The sequence below is a fragment of the Dendrobates tinctorius genome, unplaced genomic scaffold, assembly GCF_039654945.1.
Source record: "Dendrobates tinctorius isolate UK_male_01 unplaced genomic scaffold, ASM3965494v1 ptg000086l, whole genome shotgun sequence".
Classification (NCBI taxonomy): Eukaryota; Metazoa; Chordata; class Amphibia; order Anura; family Dendrobatidae; genus Dendrobates; species Dendrobates tinctorius.
This window is the reverse complement of record NW_027361754.1, coordinates 7,483,223-7,508,136: the sequence shown is the minus strand read 5'-3', so window position 1 is coordinate 7,508,136 and position 24,914 is coordinate 7,483,223. Positions and strand designations below refer to the sequence as shown.

At 45.8% G+C, this 24,914-nt stretch overlaps 1 protein-coding gene across 3 annotated transcripts in view; it reads left to right on the top strand.

Moving 5' to 3' along the window:
- The window catches only part of GRAMD1B (GRAM domain containing 1B), a 169,292-nt gene that overhangs the window by 9,566 nt on the left and 134,812 nt on the right, over positions 1–24,914 (top strand). For all 3 annotated transcript variants that reach the window (XM_073584983.1, XM_073584985.1, XM_073584982.1), the window contains exon 2: positions 859–1,069. In XM_073584983.1, coding sequence (XP_073441084.1) covers positions 859–1,069 — 211 coding nt within the window. The remainder of the gene's footprint in view (positions 1–858; positions 1,070–24,914) is intronic.

Below are 24,914 nucleotides of genomic sequence, written 5' to 3'. Positions count from 1 at the left end.
TATTCTCTAGTTGGCAAAATTTTCAGCTGTATACTTTATGTAAACTTGAAAGAAGATTTGCCATTTTATCTAAGTTAAGCTTTTAATGTTGTATAATGAAGTTTTACAACTTTCTAAATGAATGATGTGTAAATTCCTCACCATTTCCAAGATCTTGCTGTCAGTGAATGGAAAAAATCGACATCCAGATGCTGAAATGTCTTGAGTCCTCTTCATTTGCTGAGAGCTGAGGGTTTTCTCTAACTCTAGTGAGGCAACCCTTATTGCACTACAATCCAGGAAAATATCTTTAAAAAAAATCTAAACTCCCCCAGGGATCCTCCTGCTTCTCTGTAGTTTGTAGTGGTTCCCCTGTCTGAATGATTCCTCTTCTACTGGAGAAAGTGCAGGACCACTGACGTGACCAAAGCATTTAGCAAATCGCTGCAGTGGTCTCGTCCCCATCAACAGATAAAGCAGGGAGGCCACTGGGCCACCTGAACAGTACCACCCAGATGGGTAGGTGAGCAGAGATTTTATCTTTAGTCCTAGGCCTGCTTTTTTTGTGGAAAAAAGGGATGGACAAGACTCTAACCCTTTAATTGTAGCAAACCCTGAATTTGACATTTTTTTTTCTAGATGTGTGTGGTCATAGTATAGTCAAGGCTGGATAAAATTGTAGTAAACCCTATGCTTTGAAGACAGGACTAGGACTTAAATATGGTGAGCTGTTGAAACAAAGTTTATTAGGAAGTTGCAGAACTTTTTATTTCCCATCACAAAGCCTCATATACATAAAACTAGGGAACTAGATGAGGCTGGATATGTTACAGATGAATCGGTTATTGCTGTTTTAACCATGTTTTCTTTTCACCTTAGCACGGCAAGTAACTCGAACCGAAGCTCGCCTGCCTGCTCCCCCATCCTGCGCAAGCGCTCCCGCTCTCCGACACCCCAACAGAGTGAAGGGGAAGTCATGGTGGAGAAAAGCTCAGACCCTTCGTCTGACAAATCACCTCCAACCCCAGAACCAGGAGTGCAGCGGAGTGGATCCTCTCAATCAGGTCGCAGCGGAGGCAAGAACTCCAAGGTACGTGCTGCCTCTGATGATGCCAAAAACACACAGACCAAAGGGTTTCTGGATCTAAGAATGTGCTGTTTGTTATATGGGAAGATCTTGTTGTAGAGAAAGGGTTAATAGTGCTACAGAGACAACAGATATATGTCTAATCCCCCGCCTTATTGGTGTGGTTAGTCGTTTGCTTGGTTTCATGTGAGCAGCACAGCAGAGCTCGGTTTACATCTTGCAATAACAGAATGTATTACTTTTTTAGATTTTTATTTCTTAATTTTTTTTTTTTACATAGGACCGCAAATAAATCTATTTTTGTTTTAGTTATTTAACCCCTTAATGTCCGTCGACACACCTTTTAACAGCAGCAGTTAAGGGTACCGTATATACTCGTGTATAAGCCGACCAGAGTATGAGCCAACCACCTTAAATTTTTCCACAAAAAACTGGGAAAACTTATTGACTCGCATATAAGCCTAGGGTGGAAAATGCAGTAGCTACTGGTAAATTTCAAAAATAAAAATAGATTCCAATAAAAGTAAAATTAATTGAAACATCAGTAGGTTAAATGTTTTTGAATATCCATATTGAATCAGGATCCCCATATAATGCTCCATACAGTTCATGATTGCCCCATAAGATGCTCCATAGAAAATACACCCCATATAATGCTGCACAAAGGTTAATAATGGCTCCATAAGATGCTCCATACAAAATACACCCCATATAATGCTGCACAAAGGTTAATAATGGTGCCATAAGATGCTCCATAGAATAATATGCCCCATATGCTGCTCTATAAAGGTTAATAATGGCCCCATAAGATGCTCCATAGAATAATATACCCCCTTTGCTGCTCCATAATGTATAGTATAAGAAATTCCCGGCACTCAAGATAAGTATATGCAAAAAAAAATTTTATTTGTACAACTGATTCTCCCCAAATCATGTGTGACGTTTCGGTCTACAACTCAGACATTCATCAGACTAGAGGTATGGAGATATGTGTGATCATGGAAAGTCCATGAAAGGCAGCCACAATAAGTAGCAATATTCTTCATTTAGGGGGATCAAGGTCTTGGGACAAAGGGAGAAAGTGCCTGTGGGTGCATAATCAGGTGCTCCGTGTTTAGCCTCTCTGCCAGTGCTGCGTACATGCCTGATTATTGCTACTTATCGTGGCCGTCTTCCATGGACTTGCCATGATCACACATATCTCCATACCTCTAGTCTGGTGAAGGTCTGAGTTGTAGACCGAAACGTCACACATGATTTTGGGAGAATCAGTTGTACAAATAAAAAAAATTTTTCTGCATATATTTCTTTTGAGTGACGTAATTTCTTATTCTATACGTTTTGAGGAGTGGTATCCTTTTCCGTGCACCTTGAAGACGGAGTGACGTGTATTCTATTCATATTTTGCTGCTCCATAAAGGTTATGGCCCCATAAGATGCTTCATAGAATATGCCTCAATAAGATGCTCCATAGAATATGCCACATATGCTGCTCCATAAAGGTTATGGCCCCATAATATGCTCCATAGATTATGCCCCATATGCTGCCCCATAAGATTCTCCAAAGATTATACCCCCATAAGATGCTTCATAGATTATGCCGCCATAAGATGCTCCATAGATTATGCCCCCATATGCTGCTCCATAGATTATACCCCATATGCTGCTGCTGCAAATAAAAAAAAGACATACTCACCTCTCCATCGCTGGCGGACAGGTGCCGGTGTCACCGCTGGCTCAGGACCCGGCACCTGAAATATTCACCTGTCCCCGGTCCATCGCTGCTCGCCGTTGTCTGACGCGTCCTCTGTCAGTGACTGTTCAGGCAGCAGAGGGCACGGCGTGCAATAACCATGTCATCACGCCCTCTGCTGCCTGAATGTCACTGACAGAGGATGCAGCAGACAGTGGCAAGCAGCGATGGATCGGGGAGAGGTGAATATTGCTTTTACTTGCCCCCTCCTGGCGCGGTCTCTGCAGCCCCGCTTCTCCCATGGTCTCCCTTCCTTCCTTCAGCGGTCACGTGGTACCACTCATTAAAGTCATGAATATGCGCATATTCATGACTTTAATGAGCCGTACCACGTGACCGCTGAAGGAAGGAGCCCGAGACCATGGGACAAGCAGGAGGGGTTGCAGAGACGTGCCAGGAGGGGGTAAGTATGATCTGACACCCCCGCTCCCCCTCCGCTGCCGACCCCCTGGCATATATGACTCGCGTATAAGCCGAGAGGGGGACTTTCAGCCCAAAAAATGGGCTGAAAATTTCAGCTTGTACACGAGTATATACGGTACTTATTCCTCAGCGCCGCTTTTTAGCGGTGCTGAAATATGTGTAAAGCACCCCCTAGCTTTGGAAAATCTCTGGGGTGTCGGTGACCTCCGAGTATTTTTGCGTGCTTGTAGATTTAGCTTTTGTCGAAGTTCTGCATGATTTACGGCTAATAGACACAAACTAAATCTCCGAGCCAAAATACTCGGAGGACACACGAGCATGCTCGGGAAAACCCGAGCAACGAGTATACTCGCTCATCACTACTGATCTAGCATATCGGTGAGGAGAGAATTGGGGTCCCCCAGCCGTACCACAGTACCTTAGGTACCGGATCAGTGGTCCTCCAGTCCCCTGGCCACTCTCCTTCCTCCAGCAGAAAGAAAATGGTGGGCGCTTGCCAAGATCTGCCTGCCTGCACCTGGCAACCGAGAATTTTCTCATTGGCTTCTGGCTTTTGATTACTGTGATAGACCCTATCACAGTGATCATAAGTCCCCAATATTAGTAAATATGGCAGCACTTGGGCTGTGCCTCTCTCTTCTCTCCTTGTAGTTGTTCTGGGAGAGAAGAGAGATGCACTATGTCCAAGTGCTGCCCTGTCAGAAGCAAAATAATAATTTCTGTGTCCACAAACCCCTTAAACCTCGAGACCCTGGAGAAAATGATTTGGGTCGGTTTTTACCATCCCCAGTCTCGTGATCACTGTTATTCACCAAATAACAGTGATCACATACAAAAGCTTTCTCATTCATTTCTCTCTCATCTGATATGATCTAGCATCCCAGAGGAGAGAGAAATGAGGTCCCCCGAGCCCCCCCCGGTAGTTCCCACGACCCTGCACGTCATCTTCCCGGAAGAAAATGGCAGGCGCATGCGCAGTGCGCCTGCCGAGATCTGCCGGCCAACACCCGACAACAATAGGAGATTTTTCTTATTGGTTCATTTTGGTCACTGTGATAGACCCTATCACAGTGATCAAAATATAAAATAGAAAATCAAACCCCCCTTTATCACCCCCTTGGTTACGTAAAAATAATAAAATAAAAAAAATGTATTTTTTCCATTCTTTGCAGTTAGGATTAGGGTTGGGGCTAGGGTTTGGGTTAGACCTAGGGGTTAGGGTTGGGGTTAGAGCTAGAGTTAGGGTTGGGCTAGGGTTTGGGTTGGGGTTAGGATTAGAGCTAGGGTTAGGGTTGGTCTAGGATTATGGTTGGGGCTAGGGTTGAGGTTAGAGTTAGAGTTAGGGTTGTTTAGGGTAGTGTTGAGGTTAGGGTGGTGTTGGGATTATGATGGTATTGAAGTTAGAGGTAGGTTGTGTTGGGGTTATGGTTGAGGTTAGGGTTGGGATTAGGGGTGTGTTGGGGATATGGCTGTGTTAGGGTTGGTGTTAGAATTGGGAGGTTTCCATTGTTTAGGTACATCAGGGGGTTCCCAAATGCGACATGGCTCCCGCCATTGATTCCAGCCAATTTTGCGTTCAAAAAGTCAAACGGTTCTCCCTCCCTTCTGAGCCCTGCCATGCGCACAAGCAGTGGCTTTTCCCCATGTACGGGTATGGGCATACTCAGCGGAAATTGCACAAGAAATTTTTTGGTCCATTTTTTTTCCTGATACCATTGTGAAAATAAAAAAATTTGGTTCCAATGTAATTTTTTTGTGAAAAAAGTAAAATGTTTATTTTTTCCTTTCACATTGCTTTAGCTCTCGTGAAGCACCTGAAGGGTCAATAAACTTCTTGAATGTGGTTTTGAGCACCTTAAGGGGTGCAGTTTTTAGAATGGTGTCACTTTTTGGTATTTTCTGTTATATTGATCCCCCAAACTTGCTTCAAATGTGAGGTGGTCCCTAAAAAAAAATCGTTTTGTAAATTTTGTTGTAAAAATGAGAAATCACTGGTCAACTTTTAACCCTTTTAACTTCCTAACAAAAAAAAAAAACTTTGTTTCAAAAATTCTGCTGAGGTAAATTAGATATATGGGAAATGTTATTTGTTAAGTATTTTGTGTGACGTCACTCTGATTTAAGGGCATAAAAATTAAAAGTTTGAAAATTGCAAAATTTTCACATTTTTTGCCAAATTTCCATTTTTTACACAAAAAAGCACAAGTCATATCAAAGAAATTTTACCACTGTCTTGAAGTAAAATGTGTCACTAAACTCAATCTCAGAATCAGTGGAATCCATTAAAACATTCCAGAATTATAACCACATAAAGTGACAGTGGTCAGAATAGTAAAACTTGGCCTGGTCATTAAGTACAAAATTGGCTCTGACGCTAAGGGGTTAATTGAAATTAAACCTTGCTGCATCTTGATTCTCACATATGTGCAAAGATCTGAGCCGGGATCTGAAAACACTTCACTAATTGTTACTAAATCTGACTGTGGACTTCGGTGGTGATAATTTGACGTTTCCACAATTAGTACTGGATTATAGAGGGTGTCGGGCTGTATCCATCTGTCCTGTGAGTTCGGTCTCCTCCATTCCCATTTGCATCAGTCAGCATTAATTCTTCCTATCAGATATTTAGCTTCATTTATGAGGATTTTGATCCCCTTAGTTTTTCTGGAGTAGGCCACGCAGATTCAGTTGGTTTTTTGGGGGGGGCTCTGTCAACACTTTTGTAATGTGTTGTCACCATGTATACTTGTTGACATGGACATGATGCTTTTTATTTGTGGACTTTTTTTAATTTCATGCATTATTACCTATTGGAAACAAAATCAAAGTAAAATGAACTTATTATTCTAATTTTGAAATGATTTTTATCTGTATTTTTTCTTCTCCTATTTCTAAAGCTAAATTTGGGTTTCTATTTTATCAGATTACTCTTTATTTGACCACAATCTGATAAACCACTTTTCTATTAATGTAAGTAGCAATACAAATCACAAGGATGAGCACGTCAGGGCAAAAATGGTCACTGGCCCTGTGCCTATAGACTCGGGATTTTTGCCCACCTGTGGCCAAGGTTGACTTGCTGTTAGTCAGGGTTTCCCTTGCTGTAAATTACATTTCTTTACTAATGGCCACTCGTTCCTTACTTTTAGCAGCATGCCTCTTTCTGTTAGTGCCGGGCACCTAACTTTGGGCCTCTGTGTTCATAAACTTACACATTTCATGCACTAGATGCAGGATAGGAAAAAAAGTGGTCAGACATTCCGCGCTGCGAATCACTATGAACAATTATTATTACAGTGGTCGTTATTCGACGCATTTCGAAGTTTCACAAAACTCCTTCCTCAGGTGGTTTTTTCGTCGGTTCCTCGTGGATCTGTGGTTTCTGCAGCAGCGAATCCTCCATGCTTATTACAAGCTCCATCTGATGAGTGTATTATTTTTAAATTGATATACTTACACTGGATAATGTACTATTGCGCTATTTCTCTTCAATAGTATCCCTAACATTTCATGCACTGTGACTGCTGAATCTGAATGAGAGTTTGGATAGCGACTTTTGAACTATATCTTCTGTCAGACCACCCATGTATGAGAACATATCCAGGAAGCAATATATAAGCAGAATGTGACTACGGACAGTGCTCCAGTGTCCCGTCTGCTCCTGTTTTCGGAGCACCCATCTGTTGAGCACTAGTCATAGCTTCTGTCTCTATAGGGGACGATAAACTTTGCAAATTATTATATTTACTGGAAATAGAGGAGTCAGATCCTCCAACAGTGTGTCTGCAGATAGGCATCACCTCTATTTTAGGGCGAGCTGTCTTTTTCTCAGCATCTATCAGTGAAGGATCTGTCCTCAGAAATATAACTTTTGTGGTCCTTATTTTTAGAGATGAGTGTATTCTCACACTTTACCCACCACCATTTCCTCTCTTGTCCCACAGCTACGGTATATGTTTTTTTTTTACAATTAGGGCTCATACTCAGTTGCGAGAAACTTGGATGAGTCTCACACGTCAATACTCGGCACTGCCGCCGGCAGTCAGGAGTGGAGCGTTCAACTTCATAGAAATACATGCAGCTGAACGTTCCGATCCAAGTGCGAGCTTCTTGCAAGTGAGTATGAGCCCTTAGAAATAGACTACTGTGCAAATTCTGCTGCCTAGTCTCCTGTATGGATAGGCTGTTCATCTATTGATTCACCCTCTATGAGTAGTGAAAGGTTAATGTCACTCCACATCATCATTGTACTGGACAGCAATGCAGCTATGCTGTGCAAAATTGTAAAATTTAGGAGACACAACATTGTGATCGCATGCATGATCATATACAATGCATTTCTGCTGGGGTGAACGGATGCCATGTGTTTGTGAAGCCTAAGCTTAAGAGGAGCAGGAGAGTACGCAATTCATATACATGGGGTTATACACGTATGCTGCAGAGGAACGCTTGGAAGCTCAAGGATTTTTATTTTTTAATTACGACTTTTTAAAGGGGTTGTTCTAAAAAAACAACATTCATCACCTTTCCACAGGTTATGTGGTAGTGGTCTGAGCATTTGGACCACTTCTGCTCAAGGAAACGGTTCTGAAAGTCCCGTGTGTGAGCGGAGCTGTTAGGAATGGCGACCAGTCTACTTGATGTCTATACGAGCAGTAGTCGCACATGTTCACTACTGCTCCATTCTTGGGATTGTCAGGAGCCTCAGTACCCAGATCCCGAGTGATCCTACATTTATCACCTATTCTATGGATAAGTAATAAATGCTGTTTATAGGAGAACCCTCTAAGGTGTTGCTTCCCATGCCACTGGTCATCAGGAGTCTTTTCTGAGCATGGAGGCAATAGACAGAAGCCATCTTTCTACGCAAGGACCACTAAAGTTAATCTCAGGACTGTGATCCCATGTTTCTTACGTTCAGCTTTCCATGATCATAGTAAAATGTCAGAACATGAAGATGCCGATCACAGAGCGCTTTATCCCTCACCGAGCTCTTTTGGATATTACAGAAATGTTTAGGTAGTAATGAAGGGTCCTAGTGTTTTGGTCAGGGCTCAGACTGCTGCCCACTATATAGAATACAGTGAGTCCCAAAAATTAGAGGAGTTAAATATAAATTGTAATTTTACAAATGCTCTTTAGTACCTGTGTTACACTGAATTCAGTTTATGTGAGGTTTTATTCTCCATTCACAAATAAAGCTAAATTCAAAATTCTGATATTTTCTTGTTATCTGAGGAAAGTGCATTGTGGGTGATAGGATGAGCATTGGATCAAAGATCTCCTGTCACATGAGGAGGCAGGAACGGTACAGACACGGTAAAGTGAGAGCGAGAGGAGTAACCACCAAAGCTACACAAGCAGTGGCCAACGTGTCACAAGTGACCAGTGTAGGGAAGCAGTATGGGTACACACAGGCACTTGGTTTTAGTGCAAAACAGTCTTATGTTTATTAACAACTTTAACATGAAAGCAAAATAACCTTTCCCCAGCTCCAAACAAATAACAACAAAGGAAAGGAAAAAAGTTCCTTTTTTGGGTTGGCAAGATATAACACGGACTCTCACCTGTAAGCAATCCACACACTGCTTCTAGCTCAGGTGAGAAAATGTAGCTTGCACGTGTTGCCCAAAACAGCTATTGTCCATAGCAATATTTGCAGTTGGTGCACATGGCCTGTGCAGTCTTTTCTCAGAGAGATTCTTGCCTGTCTCTCTGTAGCTCCAACACAAGCCACTCTGCTCAGCTCTCCCAGCTGACTGCTCAATAGCTGAACACAGGGCCTGGGTCTAGACATAGCTAGCCAGGTGCACATAAATGTGACCGCCATGACCCTGTACTTGGTTTTCCTACATCAACCAAGTGACCTGGGTCTGGTTAATCTGGACATGAACATTTAGTCCCCTCCTCCGCTAATGGACGGACCCTCAGCCATTTATCTGCAATGTTTGGCAATACAGTGGGTACGGAAAGTATTCAGACCCCTTTATATTTTTCACTCTTTGTTTCATTGCAGCCATTTGGTAAATTAAAAAAAGCTCATTTTTTCTCATTAATGTACACTCTGCACCCCATCTTGACTGAAAAAAAAAACCCCAAAAATGTAGAATTTTTTGCAAATTTATTAAAAAAGAAAAACTAAAATATCACATGGTCATAAGTATTCAGACCCTTTGCTCAGACACTCATATTTAAGTCACATGCTGCCCATTTCCTTGTGATCCTCCTTCAGATGGTTCTACTCCTTCATTGGAGTCCAGCTGTGTTTAACTAAACTGATAGGACTTGATTTGTAAAGGTACACACACACCTTTTCACTGAGGAGGTGTATGGGGTCTGTATTATTTCTGTGGCACCCCTTGTGACTATATCAGTAAGGGCACCGTCACACATAGCGACGCACCAGCGATCCCGACAACGATATTACCTTGTCAGGATCGCTGGTGTGTCGCTACATGATCGCTGGTGAGCTGCCAAACAGGCAGCTTCACCAGCGATCACCACCAGCGACACGTGGGTAACAAGCGACGCACGTCGCTTAGTTACCCACTGTGTACCTTAGTTACCAGCACGCTGGTGCAGGGAGCTGGTAACCAAGGTACACATCAGGTTTCTAAGCGGCACGCGGCACTTAGAAACCCTATGTGTACCTTGGTTACCAGCTCCCTGCACCAGCGCGCTGGTAACTAAGGTACACATCGGGTTTCTAAGTGCTGCGCGCCGCTTAGAAACCCGATGTTTACCTTAGTTACCAGCAGCAGCTCGCTGATCACTGGTCTCCCGCCTGTCACACGCAGTGATGCGTGCTGGCCAGCGGGAGACCAGCGATCAAAAAAATGTCCAGGCCATTCCAGGACGATCAGCGATACCCGGCAGGGGGGCCGGTCGCTGAGAAGTGTCACACACAGCGATCTCATTTGTGACTCAGCAGCGGTCTCGCTAGCAAGATCGCTATGTGTGACGGGGGCTTAACTTCTATTCATGATAACTTATTATCTGCACCTAAAAGAAGTAGTTATCACGGTGTACAATCTGTGCTCAATATTAGATAGTATCTGGGACGAGCCCCTAGTGGCCGGTCTGCTGAGAATATAAAGGAATAATTGTGCCCTGCATTAGATGGCGGCATAAAGCAAGCTGTAAAGAAGCCGTCCGGATCTCATATTCTCTGGCGTGTATTAGCCGTGTTCCAGGAAGCCTCACTTTATCTCACAACTACAAGTCAGTGAGCCGCAGTCAAGAGGTTGTCATCACCAGTTGCCACCGAATTACTGCCAATAAACCTGCAACCATCCCCGCGTCTTGTGTGTATGAGCAGAAGCCAGAGACCCGTGCCAAGACTCGACATCCTATCCTGGAACCAAACACTTGTCACATTGTGTCACCTCCCAAGTGGCATAACCGTGCAACGATCCCCAAGGTCACCGCCATTATAACGAAAGATCATCCCAGCCCTGATACCATGGATGAAGCCGAATTGCTGGAAGCTGTAGTTTACAATTTTGGGTTGTAGTTTTGGTCCAGATTTCTGTGCTGAAGCTTGTAGTTTACTGTGAAGAGCAATGTTGCTGAAAAAGCTGAGTGCACCGTGCAGCCGCCTAAGACCGTGTCATTAAAGAGCTTTCCCCTTTAAAATCTCCCAAATCTCCAGTAAATCGAAATCCTTGAGCTGTCCTCTTGTGTCAAGAGGATAAGTGTTATACTCTGCTGTCGCTCTTCTGCTCTTGTCTGAAGGCCAAGTGTATGACTCCTGCTGGGGATCTCACCCAGCTTTCACGTAACCCTGCACGGAAAAGTGGCTCAGTATCAATGCAAGGATAGGTCAATTTACTATATAGTATCCCCAGAAAGCTGAGTCACTCTCTATAGAGGGGAGGATCATGGGCAGAATTATGGTAACATTTAAGAGAAAACAGCACGCAAATATAAAAGTAGCTCAAGAGCTCAGATCTTGGCTCCAATCTCCAGAGATGAGACACAAAATGATCAGCTTTGGGAAAAAAAATATTGTTTGTTGAGCATTGTTTCTGCTATATGTTCTGTGAGCATGGTTCAAGTAAGGTTTGTAAGAAACAAAATTTGCTGAAAACTCGAGCAGGACTTTTATGCTCCCATCTGGGACTTCCTGTTCGGGTACCTTGTTAGTTGTCTTCTAAATTTAAAGCTGATCTGTCACCAGATTTCAGAATATCAACTGCATTCATTATTAAATAGATTTCTCAGACCTGAATTAGACCTAATGAAGCTAATGTACTGACTTTGAAATCTATGCCACAATGGCTGTATAATTATTTTTCAACGTCCCCCCTCCCCCTTCTTTATAGCATTTTAGGAGCCTTCCTCTAAATTCTTATCTCGGTATCAATTTTATATCTCCAGTCTGATATGGATTATCACATGAAAGTACATCAGCCTCATTAGGTCTAAAGCCCCCGTTACACACTGCGATATCGCTGTAATGTCACCGATTTTGTGACGTTGCAGCGATATTGCTAGCGATATCGCTGCATGTGATACTTACCTCCGACCGGCTCCCCCGCTGGTCGCGCGAGAAGCTCCTGGACCATTTCTCGTCGGTCACTTCCTGCGGCACTTCCTGCTGTGACGACGAGCGACGCGTGGAGCCGGGCGGGAGGACGTCAGGATCGCCGCGTCTGACAGGTAAGTAGCGATCCCCGTCCCCAGCGATGTCGCCGGTGAGATCTGCCTGTGTGGCAGCTCACTAGCGACCACTTAGCGATGCACCAGCGATCCTGACCGCGTCATATTGCTAGTCGGGATCGCTGGTGCATCGCTAGGTGTAAATGTGTAACGGTACCCTTAGAGACTGATCTGATAATTATGCAGTTTGTATTGGAAATACCCCTTTAAAGTGGCTTTGTCAGTAGATTTCACATCTCCAAGATCCTATCCCAAAATGTAGTAGGTGTAATTATAATAATATTAGAAAATACCTCCAATTAGAAATTTAATATATTTTTTTATTTGCCATGTTTCTTTCCTCATGTGCAAGCATTGCAGGCCCTTAGGTATGCATGTTTAAGATCACAAGCAACTAGCTGCCACTTCATCAGTGGAGGCAACCATGGATACCTAAGGTCCTGCATTGACTGCACATGAGGAAAGAGACATAGTGAATAAAAAAAAATATACTACATTTCTATTTGGAGTTATTTTCTGCTACCTACTACTACTGGCGATGGGAATACCCCTTTAAATCTAAAGAATTTGGATTCCTCCAACAACTCTGGGACAGAACCACCTGTTATGGCTCCAGCAATTTTTCTACCTAGCACCTAGTGCCTCATGGGACCTTAATAAATATATAATCATCAGGCACCTGGCTCAAAGTTAGACATTTGTGTTGGAGATATATTAATTGTTTTGGTGAACTGAAGTCGCAAATTTTGGTATATGTTGGTCTTTCACAAAAAAAACATTTTTTGCTACTTTTTTTTTCATTCTGATTCTTGTCCACCTTTTTTGGAAAAAAAAACACCTAAACTAACAATCCTGGAGGCTAATATGCATTATAATTAGCAAAAACTCCAAAATAAAGAAAACAATGCAAGCCATATAAAATCATACTGCAATTTATATTTTGTACATACAGACAACATAATTTAAAACCAAATTAAAAAATTAAAAAAATTAAAAAAGAATGGAACAACACAGGTAATGAAAAAGTGGGGGAACATTACTGGGCACATTAATTAGAGGTATAGCAAGAATAATTATTATGGTTTATCAGCATATTTAAAAAAGTATAAAAGGTCATATATATATAGACGTGCTCCAGTGTTATATAATAAGATAGGCAAGGACAATTAAATAGATTGATAAAATAAAACAATCAGTGATCAATTGTAAGTGCATAATATTTTTACAATGAGAAATATTAGTAAATACCGTAATAACAGATTAGTAAATAAGAATTGAAGAACACCAAATAAAATCAAAGGGGTAGTGTATAAATAAATAAGTGATCATCATCTTTTATATGTTATGGGCAAAACCATACTCATACACCCACACGGATATAAATAGTATAATATATATAGATATGCATATACACATATGCATACTGTATATAGATATATATATATATAGCTAGATATACACTCACTGGCCACTTTATTAGGTACACCATGCTAGTAACGGGTTGGACCCCCTTTTGCCTTCAGAACTGCCTCAATTCTTCGTGGCAGAGATTCAACAAGGTGCTGGAAGCATTCCTCAGAGATTTTGGACCATATTGACATGATGGCATCACACAGTTGGCGCAGATTTGTCGGCTGCACATCCCTGATGCGAATCTCCCGTTCCACCACATCCCAAAGATGCTCTATTGGATTGAGATCTGGTGACTGAGGAGGCCATTTGAGTACAGTGAACTCATTGTCATGTTCAAGAAACCAATCTGAGATGATTCGAGCTTTATGACATGGCGCATTATCCTGCTGAAAGTAGCCATCAGATGTTGGGTACATTGTGGTCATAAAGGGATGAACATGGTCAGCAACAATACTCAGGTAGGCTGTGGCGTTGCAACGATGCTCAATTGGTACCAAGGGGCCCAAAGAGTGCCAAGAAAAAATTCCCCACACCATGACACCACCACCACCAGTCTGAACCGTTGATACAAGGCTGGATGGATCCATGCTTTCATGTTGTTTACGCCAAATTCTGACCCTACCATCCGAATGTCGCAGCAGAAATCGAGACTCATCAGACCAGGCAACGTTTTTCCAATCTTCTACTGTCCAATTTCGATGAGCTTGTGCAAATTGTAGCCTCAGTTTCCTGTTCTTAGCTGAGAGGAGTGGTACCCAGTGTGGTCTTCTGCTGCTGTAGCCCATCTTCCTCAAAGTTCGACGCACTGTGCGTTCAGAGATGCTCTTCTGCCTACCTTGGTTGTAACGGGTGGCAATTTGAGTCACTGTTGCCTTTCTATCAGCTCGAACCAGTATGCCCATTCTCCTCTGACCTCTGGCATCAACAAGGCATTTCCGGCCACAGAACTGCCGCTCACTGGATTTTTTTTCTTTTTCGGACCATTCTCTGTAAACCCTAGAGATGGTTGTGCGTGAAAATCCCAGTAGATCAGCAGTTTCTGAAATACTCAGACCAGCCCTTCTGGCACCAACAATCATGCCACGTTCAAAGGCACTCAAATCACCTTTCTTCCCCATACTGATGCTCGGTTTGAACTGCAGGAGATTGTCTTGACCATGTCTACATGCCTAAATGCACTGAGTTGCCGCCATGTGATTGGCTGATTAGAAATTAAGTCTTAACACACAGTTGGACAGGTGTACCTAATAAAGTGGCCAGTGAGTGTATATATAGCTATACAAAAAAACCTGACCAGCATCTTCCAAGTGTGAATAGGTGCAAGCTGCAGTGACTGTAAAACATACCGTATATAAGAAAAGCACAGCAGCACCCTGTGAATGCCAAGACATATAATGTCAATGGAAATAAAAACTTCCAAATGCTCTGTCCCTCAGCAAGATGTACTTACAAAAGCGAAGGTTCTTAGTGCATGATTTGGCCAATTCATGTGTGCCCGTGAACCGCGGCAAGGTGACACTTCTCTGACAGGTCCTATCTGAACCCTACCATATCCTACTTTATATGCCACTTTCAGGTTAAAAAAAACCTATTATAATGAACAAACATGTGTCTCCTGGGCTGCAAGCCTACAAGTGAATGGGCTAGTAGAACTGGCTGAGAACACCTGCAGGTTAACGGGAGGAGTGCAAGGGTCAAGATGCTGGTTAGGTTTTTTGTATAGCTAAATATAGGGGGGTTTGACTCCCTCTGCTTGACCCTGTACGGCGGTCCCTCGGGGCTCCTCCTCCATGTCACGTTTGTGCTTGCGCCCTCCTGTCAGTGCTGTCTCTGGGTCGGTCCTCTCTATGGTAAAGGAGGACCTGACCCAGAAGCTGTAGTGGTCAGGTGCTTCTGGCTAGAGGACCTGACCCGGATCCAGTAGTAGTCATGTGCTATATCAGGCGACCTCCCCCTATGGGAGGTGCCTGATTATTGTTGTGCTTCCTGGCTGGGACATCTGTGTCTCTGCCAGGCTGTTCGCTGTACTCAGGTCCTCTGTTCCGCCTTGTGTTCTTGGTGCTCCAGGGCACCTTTTCTGAACTTCCATTTCGTTCTGTCTTTGCTCAGTCGTGCCCTCTGGCATCCACTCGGATCTTGTGCTCTGTCTCTTGCTCCGCTGTGCCTCCGGGCACTCTCTCTGTCCCTATACTCTAATACTCCTCCTGGCACGACTGCTGCTCCATTCTGTACTCTGTCGTGCTCCTTGCACTCGTCTTGCTTGGTTTACCTCCGGATGTATTACTCGCCACACGCCATACGTGCTCACGTGTACCTGTCTCGCACTTTCCTGTAGTTAGCGCACTTCCGTGTACACACCTGGTGTTCCTAGTATCCAGTACCATCCCTCAGTCATACCCACCCGTGTCTCCTGTGAGCCGCCCCTCTTGGTACCGGCTACCGTGGTACTCGAACCCCTGGGCCTGCTCCTAACGGTCCCTGTATAGGGGTCGGTTCCACCTGGCAGCTCTCCCGGGCCCCTCGGTGCCACAATCCAGAGGGTCCACTCCTGGAGTTCCGGCTCCAGACCATCCACGCTAACAGTATATTCAGGCCATGGACCCCGCTGGTACCACGGCTTCCGTCCAAAAGGAGCTGGCGTTCCTCCGGGAAAACCAGACTAGAATTATGTTATTTCTCAAGTCCATAGAGTCCTGTTTATCTGCCTTACAGTCCTCTGAGCCTGGGAATGCTGCTCAGTTGGTCAGTCTTCAGCAGGAACTTGCGCAGCAACGCGACTCCCAGGCCCAGATCCTCAACTATATGTCGTCGGTAGATAATCGGCTCCTATCTATACAATCCCTTTCTGCCCAGGCCATGGTTCCTCTCTCGCTACCGCGCTTATGTAAGCCACCTCGGTATGGTGGTGACCCTTTGTTGTGTCGTGGGTTTTTGAATCAGTGTCGTTTGCATTTTGAGTTTTTGCCGCAGCATTACCCCACCGATCGTGCTAAAATGGCATTTATAGTTTCTCGCTTAGAGGGGAAGGCCCTTGCTTGGGTTAATCCCCTTTGGGAGCGGGATGACCCACTCGTCTCTCAGCTTTCCGTCTTTTTGGACACTTTCCGTAGGGTGTTCGACGAACCGGGTCGCCTCGCTTCCACCACCGAGTCACTCTTTAATCTCCGTCAAGGTACTCTAACAGTTGGACAATACGCAATATGTTTTTCGCACCTTGTCCTCCGAACTTGGTTGGAATAAATGATGCCCTCGTAGGGTCCTTTTGGCGTGGTCTGTCCAGCCGGATCAAAGATGAACTGGCGGGCCGAGATACTCCTACCATTTTAGAGGACCTCATCTCTCTCGCGACACGCATTGATTTGCGCTACCAGGAGCGCACCCGCGAGTCAGCCAGAGAGAGAGGGGCCTCCCGCCTATTCTCCTCCACGCGCAGTTCTTCCCATCCGTTACCCGAGTTATCTGCAGTAGATCCGGTACCTGAGCCTATGCAGGTGGATCGTCTCCAGATAGCTCAATGGCATCGTGTGAAGAGGCAGGCACGAGGGCTCTGTTTCCATTGTGGGGATGCCTCCCACTTCCTACACTCATGTCCCAAGAGGCCGGGGAAGTTTCTCCACCTGGGACTGGTAAGTGAGCTCTCCTCTAGTGTATGTGATTCCTCTTTACCCCCTACGGTGCCTGTTTCCCTGAATTTTGGTTCCGAGAGTTGCACTGTGAAGGCTATTGTGGACTCTGGTGCAGTGGGTAACTTTATTAGTCTCGAGGCAGTTCAGAAGTTTTGGATTCCTGTCAGATCCCTGGAGACTCCTAGGTCGGTAGTTCCGGTCGACGGTAAGCCCTTGCAGGACACCGTTAACCAGGTCACTGAGGAAGTAGAGTTGCAGATTGGCACATGTCATCGGGAGTGAATCTCCATCCACATATTGCCGACTTCGGCTCATACCCTGCTTCTTGGTCTTCCTTGGTTACGAACTCACGGGCCGACCCTGGACTGGCAAACCGGTGATATACTCCGTTGGGGACCGTCCTGTCAAAAGAGTTGCCTGCTATCCGTTCATCTGAAGAACCCTGCTTGCTCGTCTTCGGTGGTTACAGGTCCGCCGTCCGCTAACCGGTCTGTGACATGTGACATTGTCGAGAAGGGGGCTGAGAGTCAGTCTCCACATCTGTCAAGCAACCGGTCTGTGACGTGTGACATTGTCGAGAAGGGGGCTGAGAGTCAGTCTCCACATCTGTCAAGCAACCGGTCTGTGAATTGTGACATTGTCGAGAAGGGGGCTGAAAGTCAGTCTCCACATCTGTCAAGTAACCGGTCCAAGGTAATTTCCGTGGCTTCCATCAAGTTGACATCCCAGCGTCCGGGGGAGACCTTTGTGGCTAAAGGTAACCGTAAAGGTGTGTTATCCTGGGGACATTCTTCTCCGTTTGCCGGCCATGTTGGTGTCAAGAGGACACTCTCCCGTTTATCCCACTACTACTGGTGGCCGTCTTTTGCTCAGGATGTCAAAGACTTTGTGGCTGCTTGTCCGTCCTGTGCCAAGAAGGAAGTTCCCAAGCAACCATCCTCCGACAGCTCGCCTCCTAAGGCTGAATTGACTTTCAGTAACCGCACCACCGCTTCGGTCTCCAAGCATGTCAGTGTGCCTCTGCCGGTTCGTCCTGTCTTGGGCGCACCTGCCTCCGACTCTCTGTCCGTGGAGTCCTCCAGGGTATGGTAGGAGACCAACTTTTCTTGTATTGAGACTCTGGATCTGATTGGTCCTCATTCAGTTAGGAAGTGTCTGGATCCTGCTCCTAATGTCAAGGTGCTATTTTCCAGTTCAAGAAAGAGGGGGCGTAAAGGAGGGGGTACTGTTATGCCGCACTCACCAGGAGGCGGGGCTTCGGTCCCGACGTCACTCCCTCCGGTACGGCGGTCCCTCAGGGGCTCCCGTCGGGTGCGCACGCGCAGCTCTCGTCCCCGGGGCTCCTCCTCCATTTCACGTTTGCGCTTGCCCCCTCCTGTCAGTGCTGTCTCTGGGTCGGTCCTCTCTATGGTAAAGGAGGACCTGACCCGGAAGCTGTAGTGGTCAGGTGCTTCTGGCTAGAGGACCTGACCCGGATCCAGTAGTAGTCATGTGCTATATCAGGCGACCTCCCCCTATGGGAGGTGCCTGATTATTATTGTGCTTCCTGGCTGGGACGTCTGTGTCTCTGCCAGGCTGTTCGCTGTACTCAGGTGCTCTGTTCCGCCTTGTGTTCTTGGTGCTCCAGGGCACCTTTCTGAACTTCCTATCGTTCTGTCTTTGCTCAGTCGTGCCCTCTGGCATCCACTCGGATCTTGTGCTCTGTCTCTTGCTCTGCTGTGCCTCCCGGCACTCTCTCTGTCCCTATACTCTAATACTCCTCCTGGCACGACTGCTGCTCCATTCTGTACTCTGTCGTGCTCCTTGCACTCATCTTGCTTGGTTTACTTCCGGACGTATTACTCACCACACGCCATACGAGCTCACGTGTACCTGTCTCGCACTTTCCTGTAGTTAGCACACTTCCGTGTACACACCTGGTTTTCCTAGTATCCAGTACCGTCCCTCAGTCATACCCACCCGTGTCTCCTGTGAGCCGCCTCTCTCGGTACCGGCTACCGTGGTACTCGAACCCCTGGGCCTGCTCCTAACGGTCCCTGTATAGGGGTCGGTTCCACCTGGCAGCTCGCCCGGGGCCCCTCGGTGCCACGGTCCAGAGGGTCCACTCCTGGAGTTCTGGCTCCAGACCATCCACTCTAACACCGTCAGAGAAGTGATACCTTGCCGCGGTTGACGGGCACACATGAATTGGCCAAATCATGCACTAAGAACCTTCGCTTTTGTAAGTACATCTTGCTGAGGGACAGAGCGTTTGGAAGTTTTGATTTCCATTGACATTATATGTCTTGGCATTCACAGGGTGCTGCTGTGCTTTTTTTATATATGTTTTGCAGTCACTGCAGCTTGCACCTATTCACACTTGGAACATGCTGGTCAGGTTTTTTTGTATAGCTAAATATAGGGGGGTGTGACTCCCTCTGCTTGACCCTTGCACTCCTCCCGTTAACCTGCAGGTGTTCTCAGCCAGTTCTACTAGCCCATTCACTTGTAGGCTTGCAGCCCAGGAGAGACATGTTTGTTCATTATAATACAGTAGGTCTTTTTTAACCTGAAAGTGGCATATATAGTATATGATAGGGTTCAGACAGGACCCGTCAGAGAAGTGTCACCTTGCCGCGGTTGACGGGCACACGTGAATTGGCCAAATCATCCGCCAAGAACCTTCGCTTATGTAAGTACCTCTTGCTGAGGGACAGAGCGTTTGGAAGTTTTTATTTCCATTGACATTATATGTCTTGGCATTCACAGGGTGCTGCTGTGCTTTTTATATATATATATATATATACACACCTATTCGAGTGTATATACAGGTGCTTCTCGCAGAATTAGAATGTCATCAAAAAGTGAATTTCAGTTCTTCAATACAAAAATGAATCTCATCTAATATATAAAGCTCAATGTGGGTGTGTATGTATGTGTATGTGTGTATGTCCGGGATTGGCATCCGCAGCGTCGCAGCTACAGCCACAAAATTTGGCACAGTCACACGTCTGGACCCCGAGAGCGTCATAGGCTATGTTGTGAGGCGAAATTTTAACCCCGTGCGTTCCAATTCACCAAACAATTTTGCCCCTATTTACATAATGGGGAAAAAGTGTGTGCGTATCAAGTCCCGCCCCTCATTATGATGTCATAATGGTTGCCGTGGCACGCTGATGTCATCATAGGTTGCAGGCCCCGCCCCTCATTATGATGTCATAATGGTTGCCACGGCGATGCTAATGTCATAATAGGTTGCAATGGCAAAGATGCTGTCACCATGGTTGCCATGGTGACAATGTCTTAACAGGTTGCAATGGTGACGGTTATGTCATAACGGTTGCCATGGTGATGATGATGTCATAATGGGTATATGGGGACTGGACTATGGGATGGAGGATATGTATGATGGGTATATGGGCATGGGACTATGGGATGGCAGATTGTTGTGAGTTCATTTTCCCCTCTGTCACTGAGGCCTGGTGAACTCCCTATTCTAGTGAAGGAAGGTAGTGAGCCTGATTATCAGACACCTGGGACTGATGAGGACGATTGGCTGAGTGGAGTAACTGACTGGATTTAAGGCAGCCTACGCCCTTTCTGCCCTGCGGGTGATTTCTCTGTGGACTCTTGGACTCCAGTCTGATTCCTGCTCTCCTAAAGCTAAGTTTTCTGTTTTGCCTTTGCATCTAAGATTTGTTTTTGTTTTTCTTGCTTTTTGGATTTTGCCACTCCCTGCTGGAGTGTGCAGTGTTCCGTGAGCTCTGTCTTCTGAATGTACCTGAGTGCTGATTTAGTTTTTGAAGCTTAGTTGCTTCAGGGCCATTTTTATATCAGCTTGTTGGCTTTTGTCTCTGATAGGGTTTTGGCAGATTGCAGACAGCAGCCTTCCTATCCGTTCCTATCTAGGTAGTTTTTGGGCCCCGTCTTTGCTCAGCCTGTCTTTCTGTCTGTGTAAGTGTTTTCATCTTGTTTCACCGTCATTATATGTGGGGGGCTGCCTATTGCTTTGGGGTCTGCTCTGGGGCAGTTAGATTTCCCCTTTCCTTCTTTAGGCCTATGTATCTCTCCGGCTGTGATCGAGGGGTCTAGGTCATCGTAGGAACCCCCCACGGCTACTGCTAGTTGTGTTGATAGGTTCAGGGGTCTGCAATCTGATAGTTGCCAACTTCTCTGGTTTTCAGGACTTAGCTGGCATTTCTGTTTTTGCCTCCTACGGTGACTCGATCATAATAGAATCACCCGCCCAACCGCAGATCCTGGGGTACTCAATAGCAGGAAAGAATTGTGTTTAAAAAAAAAAAAAAAAAAAGTGTATATTCTTTCCTCTATATCTCTGAGGCCGTAGGGGGAATTTTTTTTTCTCTCAATGGAGATAAAGCAAGTGTCTGATCGTGTGGAGCAGCTCGCTGCTGAAGTGCGAGGAATTTCCGCCTATCTTGCTCGTTCACATGCTGTTGAACCAACGATCCCCACACCTGATGTATTTTTTGGGGATCGATCTAAATTTTTGAGTTTCAAAAATAATTGTAAATTATTTTTTGCTTTGAAGCCTAACTCGTCAGGGAGCCCCGCGCAGCAGGTTAAAATTGTCATCTCTTTGCTGCGCGGCGATCCCCAGGATTGGGCATTTTCTTTGAAACCAGATGACCCTATTCTGACTAATGTGAACGCATTTTTTCAAGCCTTGGGGTTGCTGTACGACGAACCTAATGCTATTGATCAGGCTGAAAAGACCCTGTTAGCATTGAACTAGGGTCGAGAATCTGCAGAGTTGTACTGTCAAAAGTTCCGAAAGTGGGCGGTCCTTACTACCTGGAATGATAGTTCCTTGGCTGCTCTCTTTCGGAAGGGTTTGTCAGAAGCCGTAAAAGATACTATGGTGGGATTTCCTGTTCCCTCTGGTCTGGACGATTCTATGTCTTTAGCCATTCAGGTTGATCGGCGTTTAAGTGAACGCAGGATTACACGAGAGGTGTTGCCACCGGTTGAACAGACGTCTGAACCTATGCAATGTGATAGAGTTTTGTCTAAGGCGCAACGTCAGGAATTCAGAAGGCGTAATAAGCTGTGTTTTTTCTGTGGAGATGCCTCACATGTTATTTCTGTTTGTCCTAAACGTGAGAAACGCTTTGCACACACGTTTTCTGTTGGTGGGGTTCAGTCTAAGTTTCTTTTGGCGATTACTCTGATCTGTTCCCTGTCCACATTTTCCGCCAAGGCTTTTGTGGTTTCTCGAGCAGCGCTAAACCTAATGGACTTGGATTTTGCTAAACGTTGTGGATTTCCGTTGACACCTCTGCAGATGCCTATCCCTTTGAGGGGGATTGATGCTACCCCTCTGGCAAAAAATAAACCTCAGTTTTGGACCCAGTTAGTCATACGGGTCGCCCCAGACCACCAAGAAAATTGCAGATTTTTGGTGTTGCATGGTCTGCATGATGACGTAACTATGATGTGGGGAATCGGGAACTGTTGGCCATGAAATGGGCATTTGAGGAGAGGAGACATTGGTTGGAGGGAGCCAAACATCAAGTTGTAGTCCTCACTGACCACAAAAAATTGATTTACCTAGAGTCGGCTAAACGCTTGAACCCTAGACAGGCTAGGTGGGCCTTGTTTTTTACACGTTTTGATTTTGTGGTCTCTTTCCTTCCTGGAACTAAGAATGTCAAGGCAGACGCCCTCTCTAGGAGTTTCTTTGCTGATTCTCCTGTGGTGACCAAGCCTGCCACCATCTTAAGCGAAGGGGTAGTTCTTTGTGGCTGCTTGTCCGTCCTGTGCCAAGAAGGAAGTTCCCAAGCAACCATCCTCCGACAGCTCGCCTCCTAAGGCTGAATTGACTTTCAGTAACCGCACCACCGCTTCGGTCTCCAAGCATGTCAGTGTGCCTCTGCCGGTTCGTCTTGTCTTGGGCGCACCTGCCTCCGACTCTCTGTCCGTGGAGTCCTCCAGGGTATGGCAGGAGACCAACTTTTCTTGTATTGAGACTCTGGATCTGATTGGTCCTCATTCAGTTAGGAAGTGTCTGGATCCTGCTCCTAGTGTCAAGGTGCTATTTTCCAGTTCAAGAAAGAGGGGGCGTAAAGGAGGGGGTACTGTTATGCCGCACTCACCAGGAGGCGGGGCTTCGGTCCCGACGTCACTCCCTCCGGTACGGCGGTCCCTCAGGGGCTCCCGTCGGGTGCGCACGCGCAGCTCTCGTCCCCGGGGCTCCTCCTCCATTTCACGTTTGCGCTTGCCCCCTCCTGTCAGTGCTGTCTCTGGGTCGGTCCTCTCTATGGTAAAGGAGGACCTGACCCGGAAGCTGTAGTGGTCAGGTGCTTCTGGCTAGAGGACCTGACCCGGATCCAGTAGTAGTCATGTGCTATATCAGGCGACCTCCCCCTATGGGAGGTGCCTGATTATTGTTGTGCTTCCTGGCTGGGACGTCTGTGTCTCTGCCAGGCTGTTCGCTGTACTCAGGTCCTCTGTTCCGCCTTGTGTTCTTGGTGCTCCAGGGCACCTTTCTGAACTTCCTATCGTTCTGTCTTTGCTCAGTCGTGCCCTCTGGCATCCACTCGGATCTTGTGCTCTGTCTCTTGCTCTGCTGTGCCTCCCGGCACTCTCTCTGTCCCTATACTCTAATACTCCTCCTGGCACGACTGCTGCTCCATTCTGTACTCTGTCGTGCTCCTTGCACTCATCTTGCTTGGTTTACTTCCGGACGTATTACTCACCACACGCCATACGTGCTCATGTGTACCTGTCTCGCACTTTCCTGTAGTTAGCACACTTCCGTGTACACACCTGGTTTTCCTAGTATCCAGTACCGTCCCTCAGTCATACCCACCCGTGTCTCCTGTGAGCCGCCTCTCTCGGTACCGGCTACCGTGGTACTCGAACCCCTGGGCCTGCTCCTAACGGTCCCTGTATAGGGGTCGGTTCCACCTGGCAGCTCGCCCGGGGCCCCTCGGTGCCACGGTCCAGAGGGTCCACTCCTGGAGTTCTGGCTCCAGACCATCCACTCTAACACCGTCAGAGAAGTGTCACCTTGCCGCGGTTGACGGGCACACATGAATTGGCCAAATCATGCACTAAGAACCTTCGCTTTTGTAAGTACATCTTGCTGAGGGACAGAGCGTTTGGAAGTTTTGATTTCCATTGACATTATATGTCTTGGCATTCACAGGGTGTTGCTGTGCTTTTTTTATATATGTTTTGCAGTCACTGCAGCTTGCACCTATTCACACTTGGAACATGCTGGTCAGGTTTTTTTGTATAGCTAAATATAGGGGGGTGTGACTCCCTCTGCTTGACCCTTGCACTCCTCCCGTTAACCTGCAGGTGTTCTCAGCCAGTTCTACTAGCCCATTCACTTGTAGGCTTGCAGCCCAGGAGAGACATGTTTGTTCATTATAATACAGTAGGTCTTTTTTAACCTGAAAGTGGCATATATAGTATATGATAGGGTTCAGACAGGACCCGTCAGAGAAGTGTCACCTTGCCGCAGTTGACGGGCACACGTGAATTGGCCAAATCATCCGCTAAGAACCTTCGCTTATGTAAGTACCTCTTGCTGAGGGACAGAGCGTTTGGAAGTTTTTATTTCCATTGACATTATATGTCTTGGCATTCACAGGGTGCTGCTGTGCTTTTTATATATATATATATATATATATATATATATATATATACACACCTATTCGAGTGTATATACAGGTGCTTCTCGCAGAATTAGAATGTCATCAAAAAGTGAATTTCAGTTCTTCAATACAAAAATGAATCTCATCTAATATATAAAGCTCAATGTGGGTGTGTATGTATGTGTATGTGTGTATGTCCGGGATTGGCATCCGCAGCGTCGCAGCTACAGCCACAAAATTTGGCACAGTCACACGTCTGGACCCCGAGAGCGTCATAGGCTATGTTGTGAGGCGAAATTTTAACCCCGTGCGTTCCAATTCACCAAACAATTTTGCCCCTATTTACATAATGGGGAAAAAGTGTGTGC